Source organism: Typopeltis vanoorti, chromosome 1 (genome assembly GCF_054136105.1).
Source record: "Typopeltis vanoorti isolate ZY-2024b chromosome 1, IOZ_Tvanoo_1.0, whole genome shotgun sequence".
Taxonomy (NCBI): Eukaryota; Metazoa; Arthropoda; class Arachnida; order Uropygi; family Thelyphonidae; genus Typopeltis; species Typopeltis vanoorti.
The window spans coordinates 137,005,725-137,017,955 of record NC_143549.1 but is presented as its reverse complement, the minus strand read 5'-3'; the positions used below and the strand labels follow the sequence as shown (position 1 = coordinate 137,017,955).

General features: G+C 33.7%; 1 protein-coding gene across 3 annotated transcripts in view; it reads right to left on the bottom strand.

Moving 5' to 3' along the window:
- Positions 1–12,231, bottom strand: part of bchs (WD repeat and FYVE domain containing 3 bchs) — a 1,305,514-nt gene that overhangs the window by 962,301 nt on the left and 330,982 nt on the right. For all 3 annotated transcript variants that reach the window (XM_090399415.1, XM_090399420.1, XM_090399430.1), the window contains exon 17: positions 3,892–3,981. In XM_090399415.1, coding sequence (XP_090255541.1) covers positions 3,892–3,981 — 90 coding nt within the window. The remainder of the gene's footprint in view (positions 1–3,891; positions 3,982–12,231) is intronic.

The following is a 12,231-nucleotide window of genomic DNA, read 5'->3' as shown; positions in this document are numbered from 1 at the left end:
TTAAACTAAATTTATTATACATCTTAAACTATCTCTGCACTGTATCAGCATCATTATGGAAATAAGAAGACCAAACCTGCACACATTGTCTACTTCAGGTCGTATCAAGTACCTTATATATCACCACTGCAATAATGGAGTAAAATATGCAATCTTTGTTATATGTCCCTTGAACTTCAATCTCCTATTTCTTAGAACTCCAAGATCTCTAGACTGATCTGTTTCTTCTAGCATAATCCTACTAATGCAATATGACACTGAATACCTCATTGCACTCCAGTGCATATAATTTGATACATTTACAAAGAATTGAACTAACAGCCTTTTTACACAAAAATTCCAGCTTATCTTGCCTATCATAATGATTAGTATTATTTGACACCTCTAGGGAGTCCAAGGACTCATTGAGGGAGGACACCTTCTCTACAACTCCGTCTCCACCATTCAATCACCAACTGACCACAACTACACCAATGCCATCTACCACCAACCACCATCACTGGTATTTCCAAAGGCAATCACAAGCATCCATGCCCATGGCAGGATTCGAATCTGAAGCCTTTTGGCTGGAGAGCAGATACGCTAGCCATGCCAGCTATCTTTGCATCATCAGCAAACAGCTCTTATATCAACTATCAAATGCTTTAATGTCAAGAATGAATAACAATGGACCAAGGTCTGATCCCTGTGGTACACCAATGTCCCCTTTAATCTTGCAAAACTCACATCTATATACCACATTTCTATATATCAATCAGCTATTCTCTTATCTATGCTAATAATCTATAACATAATCCTATATTCTCCTATATATGCAACATATGTTAAAAGCCTTAGCAAAGTCCAAAAGTACCATGGTTTATCCATTTCCCCTTGCCTAATATTAATCAATTTAATAATGTAATGTTAACTCATTTGTAGTATTCTTATAAAATGTGAGCAAGCTACTCAAACATGACCTTCATTTAGTAAAACAAATGCTGTTCATTGTAAAGTAGATAATTTCTATCAATGCATTTCTGTATGCAAGCTCTTACCAACTTCTGCAAAATCTTTACTACCACACCAGTTACTGATAGGTATCTCTGGAGTGGTAGTAAGCTTCTAGGTAGCTTCTATCTAGCTTTCCAACAATTAAACACATCAGTCTTTGCACCACTCTTATATACTGGAATATCACATATACTTTTCATTTCTGTAGAATCTTTCCTAGTGTGAGACATTCTTGTACATGCTTTAATAAGTCCAAAATGGACAAGCACACAATCATTCTTTTCTCAATCATTTCCATGATAATGCACATTCCTATCATGAACACAGTTGCATAACATGGTCACTCATATGCACAGATTCTAATTGTTCCTCACACATATCTAGCTTCCCTGACTCTCTGAATTATGGCTAATATCAGTTAATTTTTCTAGTATACTGATACCAATCACATTCAAGTGTAGACCATCCCCCTCTTATGCAAATCCATTCTACCCTTAAACCTTAACAAATCGAAAAACTATCGTCCATTCCTTCTACACAGCCTATGCATAAAACTGTTTGTCATAGTCTTTAACCTTAATTCATTTCAATCATATGTATGTAATGTACTGGACATTACATATGTAATGTACTTGACCCTACTGGACAAGACACGACAGTGTCCTGTCCAGTAGGGTCAAGTATAAAGGATATAGTATATTTAGAAAGGATAGAAGAAGGAGTGTTCTGCCGATGATGTAACATTATCTTGCCAGTGGTGTCTTCTTCACTTTTGCTTTTTTCAACAATCCATTCATATCCTCTCTCATAATGAATGCATCACTAATTAACATGTTCGCTGCTAACTACGAGTATACTCGTAGTTGGTATATATGAGCCTCACAAGCCAACTACGAATATACTCGTATGTCGATTACCGACCTCCTATACCAAGCATGAGTTAACCCTTAGTATAAGTACCTTAATTTGGACCCTTTGCTTGTGAATAAAGTGGAGAGCACGTCTGGGGGCTTGGTAGAAGGGAAATAATTTCAGCTAAAATATAGTATATTATATATGTGCCTCAGAAGCCAACTATGAATATACTCGTATGTTGATTACCGACCTCCTATGCCATGTACGAGTTAACCTGTAATTTGTAAATCAAATTAAAACTAATAAAATCAATAAAAATAATAAAATGAAATCAATAAAATAAAAACCAATTTATTCAAATTATGAATGATACACTTTAAAACAATTTTCCATGCACAACGGTGGTTATTCCTGGCAAACAGGACAATAATAATAACGTGTTTTGAGTCGTTGTTTGTTTCTTGTACATACTCGGCATGGCTTTGTCGGGCGATTCTTTTTTTTTTCTGTAGGTGGTAAAATTTCCAAATAATGAAGATCCCGAATCCTGCTGATATTCTGTGATGCTGTAAGCTCATCCATTCCAACAAAAACTGAGATAAATTGATCTCTAAATTTTAATGCAGTCATTGTGTTTCTAGTAATTATATTATAAACTTTATGCACATTTTGAATGTATATATCAAAAATGCATATTGCCAATTTCTTTGACAATTAGATGGGCAATTTCTTTGGCCATCTAACTGTCTTTCGTAAGGCGGAATAGTAAGAAAGCATTTGATCAGAAAGATCAATGCCTGACATACCCAAATTATAGTCCCTAATGATATTTGGTTTTAATTGAATTTTACCATTCCAATTTTTCGCTTCAACCATTTCAAATTTGTGCATATTTGAAATGGAAAGAAATTTCCCTCTTATCCTTCCATTTGCAATGATGAAATCATTAAATTCATCATCGCTCATATTAGCGTAAGCTTCTAATTCTTTATCAGTAAGTTTTCTTTTACTGATCATGGCAAAACTGAAGGTTTTTAGAGACTAGACGCAATAAACACAGTCGTCAGCGCATGTAATATATAGGTGGGGGTGATACGCGATTACTCGTAGTTGGCATATGAAACAAAATTCTGTCTGATAAGCCAGCTACGAGATTACTCGTAGTGACCTTGAAGACGCGAAAGCGCTTGGCATGCAGGAACAAACTATGCCTGAGGAGCGTGGCAGCGAACGTGTTAAATTGCTCATGCCTACTAGGTCTAAATCAAAAAAGACTAGAATTTTCATACATCACAACATCTAAAAACAAAATTAAATTCAAAAAGCCAAGAAATTATATTCTTGTTTAATCCTTTATCCAAGTAAGCAAACATAGTTTGTTCATAAAGTTTCTTCACAAGTAGACTACTTGTATATAGAAGCTAATGAATTCACATTAAATGCCTTAGTATCTCACAATGTAAAGCACATATCCTTTCAGGTGTATATATACAAGTAGCCTAGTCATGATGAAACTTCATGTTTCATTCTACAGATAAAGATAAAAGCTATTGTGCATTTATATCACAAAGTGGGAATGGTTGTTTTCTGAATGTATTGAAATGAATTTCATTGCCAGATGAGACTCCAACCATGCTTACTGGACTGTAGAGAATAATTTCAGAATTTCTCCAAAATCTTTGCATAATAATGATTCAATTGCATAACAATAAATAAATCGAGTTTATTTATTTAAAAATAAATTTTTAAAAAATTCCTTAATCCTAATAAGGTGAACAATGAATATACAAGAAATAACCATAATTAAAAATGTAAAAACACTGTTTTAATCTTAGTGATGTCTTGAAGATATAAAAACCTTGAATATATTTAAAAAAAAAAGCATTGAATAAAATTCTTGTATAAACTAAACACACTATATATATATATATATATATATATATATATATATATATATATATATATATATATACACACACACACACATCGATTAATTGATATATATCAATTATTTTGCATATTACAGAACAAAAATGAACTTACTTATCAAAGGCATCCAACGCTATATCATATAAAAGGCGAAATACTAAGCAGGCTGATACAAGAACTTGAGTTATGTGATCCACATCAATTCTGAAAATTGAAATGATTTATTGTATGTTAGTAATATGAACCAAAAGTTTGTTTGCAGTCATAATGCTTTCTTGACAAACTTTCTCAAAAATGAATGAAATGAAACTTTCTTTTAATAGCAATCCCTCCTAAGACATTTGTAATGTGTGCTGTAGACCAAAGAATACTTAAATTTGGAACCTTAGTCTGCAGTTCACACGTTTTTGTCTCATGTCTTCTTCTTCCAAAAAAAGCAAAGAGTCACAATCATGTCCTAGATGAAAATTATTTATCCAACCCACTTTAAGGAAAACTCAAAAACTTTCAAAGTTAATGACATATTATGGGAAGTTTTACAAACTTCTATGCTATGGTGGAATTCAAGCACATTCAGTGTTGTAGTTTAATTACCAAATTACTTCATAAAAAGAATAACTGCTACTACGAGAAAGAAACAAAACAGAAAACTTGCAGATATCACTCAGCATACAGAAGAATAAGACGTCATTAAAAATGCCAAGAAATTATATACTTGGTTTAATCCTTTATCTAAGCAAACAAAGTTTGTGCCTGAAATATTTTCAGGACCGGGGCAACTTGTATATAGAAGCTGATGACTTCATATCACTTGCCTTAGTATCCCATAAGTTTGCTTACACTTGAATATAGGATTAAACCAGGTATATAATTTATTGACATCTTTAATTTATAGTATAACCAAGTGGAAAAACTTCCAATATGACTTCATCTCTTCACTCATGAACAAGTTTGACTCTTGTAAAATGTCATACTTCAATTAGACAACACTTATCACATTCCAAAATTTAAATTCTCACATTAACATTTTCATTTATCTCTCCATCTATTTTCTGGAACAGCATTTTCAAATACATTTCCCTAAACTGCTAAGCTGAAAGTCACTTAATTTTGCACATACACATAACACTATATATATATGTGTGTGTGTGTGTAGAAAGTATTTTACCTTGGGTATAATAAATGTTAAAAATACCAAGCAATTTTAAACCTGGTTTTATTCCATTTCCCAAGTAAGCAAACAGACAAACAAGTCAAGTTTGCACCTGCAAGTGATGCAAGTCTAGCTGATCCTACAGGTAGTGCAAGACCAAAGCAACTCGTGGTAAAGGTGGCATAAGCTCTGATCACTAATCTTAATATTTACCCTTAATGCCAAAACCCATCTCCAAGAAGGGGATGCATGATGTTTTGTATTAAAGGCAAGGGGCCACTACCCAGACCAGTTTCGACCTTTATTAAATAGGCTCCGTATTACTAAATCATGGTATTTCTAGCCTAGCTCCCACTGATGAGACCTCAATAAAGGTTGAAACTGGTCTGGGTAGTGGCCCCTTGCCTTTAATACAAAACATCATGCATCCCCTTCTTGGAGATGGGTTTTGGCATTAAGGGTAAATATTAAGATTAGTGATCAGAGCTTATGCCACCTTTACCACGAGTTGCCTTGGTCTTGCACTACCTGTAGGATCAGCTAGATTTGCATCACTTGCAGGCGAAAACTTGACTTGTTTGTCTGTTTGCTTACTTGGGAAATGGAGTAAAACCAGGTTTAAAATTGCTTGGTATTTTTAACATATATATATATATATATATATATAATTTTTATAATATTGTAACTTCTCATGTGTGGGATTGACAGTTTTCTTAAGCCATGGTCTACAGTCATCATATCTGAAGAGACATAACTGAATTATGACTTCAAAGCTCAATACTAATCCAACTCTGGCTTATGGTTGCATGAGTTCTATACTGCCAATTATTCTACAAAACTTCATTAGAAGTTTCAACTGTACAAATGATTGCCTACATTACTAAAATAAAAGGTAACTTTGCATTTCCTTGAATAAGTTTTAATGGCAAACTTATGATACTGACTACCAATCAACCTACATATATAATGTGGAAACACTGCAGTTAAACATAAAAGTATTCTTAGTTTCTGAGTAGAACCTTCAGAACAGTATTGTTAGGTAATGTAATCATACATTAGAGAACCAATCAAAGGCATAAATGACCCTCCATAGACCATGTCTTTTGAAATTGAATTCAACACCAAGGCATTTATTCCAGAAACTTACATCTGTTCTGAATGTTGACTCAAAACATACACTGAAATTTTAATGTCAATAAACGTTTTGAGTCACCATTCAGAAAATTTTTGTTCTGAATGCTGACTGTAGATTATTTTTGTTCACTAATATTTACTGCAACACACGGCCTATTTATAAAACCACTATACAAGCAATACTTTTTTTGAAATTTTATTTGCAACAGCCCCAAGTGCAAAACAGTACCTATGCTTATTACTTCTCTCAGGGAAAAAAAAAAAAAAAAACTAAGCTACTTAACATATTTTAAAAGTACATAAATAGAAAAAAATAGTTTAAGCATATGTTCTTACTGAGAAAATTAGAGACTTAATGGACCAAAGTATAAAATGATAAAACTAGAAACCTACTGTTAGGGCAAATCATCTCTGCAGGACTGTCAAGCTCAACAATGCTTTATTTGTATGTTCAAGTCAGCAAGAATTACTGTTACCTTTTCTCCCTTTAAGTTTTCACTTATTTCTAAGATTAGAATTAAAAAGATTTCTGACCTAAGCACTAGACTGCTAATGTTAAAATGAAAAACAAAATAATAATAAAAAAAAAAATGTTTTCAAGTTTTGAAATTCAGATGTTAGTATTTTATTTTGAATTGGAAGTTTAGAACCATGATATTCTAGTTATATGCACTTCAGTTTTGCTTTCATACTGCAATTATATTCATTTCTTCATTAGTCGATTATTTTTTTTTTTTAAATTTTCAATGCCTCTACTGATTTTCTTCTTATTGCCTAACAGTTCTTAATGATCATTAAAATCATGTTAAGTAAAGTAAACCAGAGAAGAGAAACTAGCAAACCAGAAAATTATACAATAAATTTCATTACTACTCATTTTAAATTAAATTTTTATTTAAAAAATAAAAATTTAAATTAAAAAATTAATTATTTAAGTTTAGGAGTGCAAAGTCCAACTCTACCGCCCTGTGGTGTTGGGAATCCTAACCATTATTAGACCTGGACCCAAAACCACTAACAGAGCTCTGGCGAACACTTCAGAACCCTGGTCAGGAGAAGTGTATATGTGACCACAGCAAAGATGCAACTACTACAAAAACAGAAACGGCCCCAGGTCCTGCACGGCCCACACTTACCTTTTTACAGTGGCAGTAAGGCACCGAGTGAGGCCAGGGGTGCTAAGAATCTTGCAGATGAAAACAGGCCGCCTCTTAAATCTGTGAAAATGGCAATTGATACCCTCGATACTCGAACTTTGGCAAGAGACTACAGAATAGATTTATTAATCAAAGAACCAACCAATATCAATTTAGATATTCTGCTAGTGAATGAAACAAAAAGATTGAAAGAACTGACAGCAAGATGGTGCAATGGCTCACAGATACTCCTCGGAGCATCCTCAAACAATGGCAAACAAGGCGGAGTGGGCTTCATTGTTAAATCTAAGCTCACCAAGTTGATCCCTTTCTTGTAACATCATATCTGAAAGAATATGTGCACTCCTAATTGGAAAAGAGAACAAATAACAATAAAATTAATATCCTGCTATGCTCCAACATCTGTAGCTGATAATCAAGAAATAGAAAATTTTTACATGAATCTTGAACAGGCATTAAATTACAAGTCAACATACACATTTGTTGGTGGTGACTTTAATGCCAAAATAGGATTTGGAAAAGAAAACGAAAAGTTTATAGGACCACATGGCCTGGGAGAAAGAAATAGAAGAGGAGAGAGATTAGCTGAATTTGCTGCAGCTGAACAACTCTTTATCGTGAACACTTTTTTCAACAAACACCCAGGAAGAAGATGGACTTGGCAATCACCGAATGGGGACACAAAAAATGAAATTGACTACATTTTAACAGACTGTAAAAGACTGGTACAAAATATCAGCACAATATGCAAAACATACTTCAACATAGATTCTGACTACAGACTCCTCAGAGTCATTATAAGAATAGACCACAAAAAAGAAAACATATCAGGGCAACATCAAACCACAAAAGACAACCCAAATAAATAGACCAAGTTCAGGAAGTACATAGAAGAGACTGAATAGACTATTAAGAATTGTTACATAAATGATGACTATATTGACTTTATTAATAAATTCAACGAGTGCAAGAAAAAATCAAAAATTCCTGTGAAACAAAAGAAAACAGAACGACTCTCACCTCAATCTATAGAACTACTGAAAAAGATAAAAGAACTGAAGAAATCTGAAGAAAATTTTCTAGAATACAAAATTATCTGCAAGTTACTAAGGAAAAGAATTCCAGAAGACTACAAAGCTTTCAGGATACAAAAATTAAGAGAAGCAGTGCAGACAAAAAGCAGCCTGAAAAAAAATAGAGAAAGACTTACATTTTAAACAGTCAATTCCATCTGCTTTACAGGATAAAAATGGAGAAAAACATACTAATAGAAAAAGATAGAAGAAATTGTGCAGAATTTTTATAAAGATCTCTATGCAACTAAGTGCCAAGTTTCAGAACCTATCATTCCAAAACCAAACAATATACCGGATGTACTTCCAGAAGAAATAGAACATGCCCTTAAGAAAATAAGTAAAGATAAAGCCTCAGGACTTAATCACGTTAAGGCTGGAGAAATCCAACAAGATGGACTTGTTGGATTTCAAAGCCTTGGCTGCCAGATTCACATGGTACTTCAAAGAAAGACCTCAAAAACCATACTTCTATTCAAAAAATGGAACAAGGAAGACAAAAAAACTATCATCCAATCTGTCTACTCTCTCACATATAAAATCATGAACAGAGTAATACTGAACAGAATCCAAAACACACTTGAAGACACAACTCCAGTAGAGGGCAGGCAGGATTCAGAAGAGGCTTCTCCACAACAGATCATATACAAGTCATTTCACAACTAACAGAAAAATGCAGAGAATACCGAATCCCTCTATGTTTCCTCTTTATTGATTTTAAAAAAAGTATTTGATACCATAGAACACAATGCAGTCATCGGTGCCTTACTAGAAATACATGTTGACCCTACTTACATCCACATGATGAAAGAAATTAACAAAAATCAGACCACACAAACAACCCTAATTGATCAACCTATAAATATAGATATAAACAGAGGGGTCTGCCAAGGTGATGTGATCTCCCCAAATCTATTTATCAGCACTTTAGAATACATTTTGAAAAAAAAAAAAAAATAGACCTAAATGGAGGAATAAGCATAGATGGTGAAAAACTACAAATCCTTATGTTTGCAGATGATCTAGTACTGATATCCCACAACCCAAAAGACCTAGAAGAAATGGGTGAAAAAATATACATAAGCAGCAGTAAGATAGGCTTAGAAATGAATCTGGAAAAAAACAAAATGGATCAAAAACATTTACACAAGTGACAGTTACCTATGTATTAATGACATCCCTATAGAACAAGTTGACTCCTACAATTACTTAGGACAAACAATAAAAATGAATAACGATTTATCTGAAGAACTAGCAAAAAGAAAGAAAGCTGCATGGCTATGACAGACTAAAAGAAACACTTACTGATACAAATCTTGACATCTCTGCAAAGGCAACACTATTTAATAGTGACATTCTTCAATCACTCACATATGGATCAGAAACATGGAACACAACAAGAAAAGAAGAAGGGACTCTCAGAATAACTCAGTGTGCAATAGAACATAGGATTTGTAACATCAGCAAAATGGAACATGTTAGAAACACGGAACTAAGAAAGAGATCAGGCATAAAAGATGTGGTAACTGCAGTATATGAAAGCAAGATGAGATGGGCAGGTCACATAGACAGACTCAGGGATAATAGATGGACATATAGAATACTCAACTGGCAACCAAGAATAGAGAGAAAACCAGGAAGACCACCTACAAGATGGGAAGATCTTGTACCCATATTGAAATCTATTATACTCATATTATACCAGAATTATACCCATATTGAAATCTATGGGTATAACATGGAAGAGAATGGCTCAAGATCGAGATCGTTGGAGGCATCTTTGTGAACTGCACTCATGGAAAAATCCTGAGTGAAACACAGGTCCATCCAAGTAATCAAGGTAATTTAAGTTTAATTAAACTCACGTATAAAAGTAGGGTGAAAATATGCAAAAAATTATATATTATATAATTATACAGGTATATTATGTAATTATACACATAACATAAAAATGTGTATGATTACAGAATTCTTTGACTCTTTGTCACTTAATATTAAGTGACACAGATGGTGAACACCCAGGTTACTCACAATTCCTACCACCTTTGATGAACACATCATCTAAAGTGGCAATGAAACTTCATGTATTACCGAAATTCATATTTTAAAAGATAGATGAATCAACTAGAAATGATATAAATTTTAAATAATCTATTCTCCAGCCATAACAATTCTTTCTTAAATTTGCTGCTTTTATAATCCACTACTGAAAGCAATTCTATGCATTCAAATAAGTAAAAATTGAACTTTATACATATTCTAACATTTTTATTATGCCTAATAAAAGAGCCTGCTTCAACTAAATACACATGCTACTATTCCTTATCTATGTTATATATATATATATATGTCCTAAACTAACTTATAGACATTATATCTTCTTTCCATCTACTGTTAGATAACTCCATCAGATTATAACTAAGCAATCATTTTTTTAACTATCATTATACAAGCACTCCACACACACACACACACAAAACCATCTCTGAGTGTCCATGATTTTATTAACGTCCATTAAAAACCAAGCTGAGTAAATTGGGGAGCATAATCCAATATAGGCCTGACCAGAGACATTAATAACCAAAGCATAACTTTCTATAACTCAATTTTTGCTTTAAAGTGCTTAATAATTTAATGCTAGTTATTGCTTATATCTATCATGCTTAAGTTAATATATCAGCTCAAATACACTTTCCATACCTTTTCTTAGCATGTCATTTTCTCTTATATTTGTCTTTACTTTGAAGGCACCTATCTAGTAAACGACTGCCAGTATGGATTCCATTGCTGCCGATCAACAGATCTGCTCACATATGTCGCCCATCTCTGGACAAATGCCATGGAGAAGTTTTGTGAATCTCAAGTGTTTGCACTTGATATCTCCAAAGCTATTAACCAGGTCAGGCATAAAGGCTTACTGAGCAAACTATCATTGTTTGTATAATAAAATTAGTTTTATCCTTTATCCAAGTGTGAGCAAACAAAGTTTGCACCTGAAAGTATCTTCAGGACTGGGGTAAGGTGGTACAACACCAGGACACTCCTTGCAAAGGTGGAGCAAGCTACCAACACTCCTATCTCAGTATCTCCTATAATGCAAAACACATCTCCTTGCGGATATGTCTAATGTTATGCATTAAGGGAAGGGCCACTACCCAGACTAGTTTCGACCTTTATTGAGGTCTCTTCAGTGGGAGCCAGGCCCAAGTGGAGATACCAGACAGAAGCATTAGCAGGTCATCTCTATCTATAGGAGTTGCCAAATGGTGTGCCACTCTTTTTTAATAAATTACTCTGGATTTAGGGAAAGATGTTGAACATCTTTCTCTAAAGATGTTGAACATCTTTCTCTAAATCCAGAGTAATCCTCCAATGGGGTTCAATGTTAATAAAACCAAGTTCTGTCTTAATTCTCATAAAAAAAGAACCATTTTCTCCCATTATTACTTTTGACAACAACCAAATTTCCAGACAAGATGAGATTTCTCTTCTTGGAATTACCCTGACACCAAACCTCTCCTGGCATAAACACATTACAACCATTGCATCCTCAGCTTCTAAAAAACTAAGATTTCTCTTTCATTCAAGACATTACTTCACCTCTGAACAGCTGTTAACCATATATAAATCACAAATCCATCCAGCTATTGAATATTGCTCTCACATTTGGAATAGGGGCTCCTAAACCTCCCTTAAAATGCTGGACTTAATACAGAGGAGTGCAATTAGACTTATTAATGACCCATCTCTTACCAACTCCCTCCTCTCACTTTGGCATAGATGTTTGGTTTCTGCAATTTATGTTCTATAAATATTCATCTGAAATAGCATCAATAATTCTACCACTTAGTCCTAAGCTTGTTAGAACACTGCAGTTGCTTCTCAACATCCCTTCATGGTGCACCTTAAAACCCACAGAATAAGTTTCTTTTCCTCC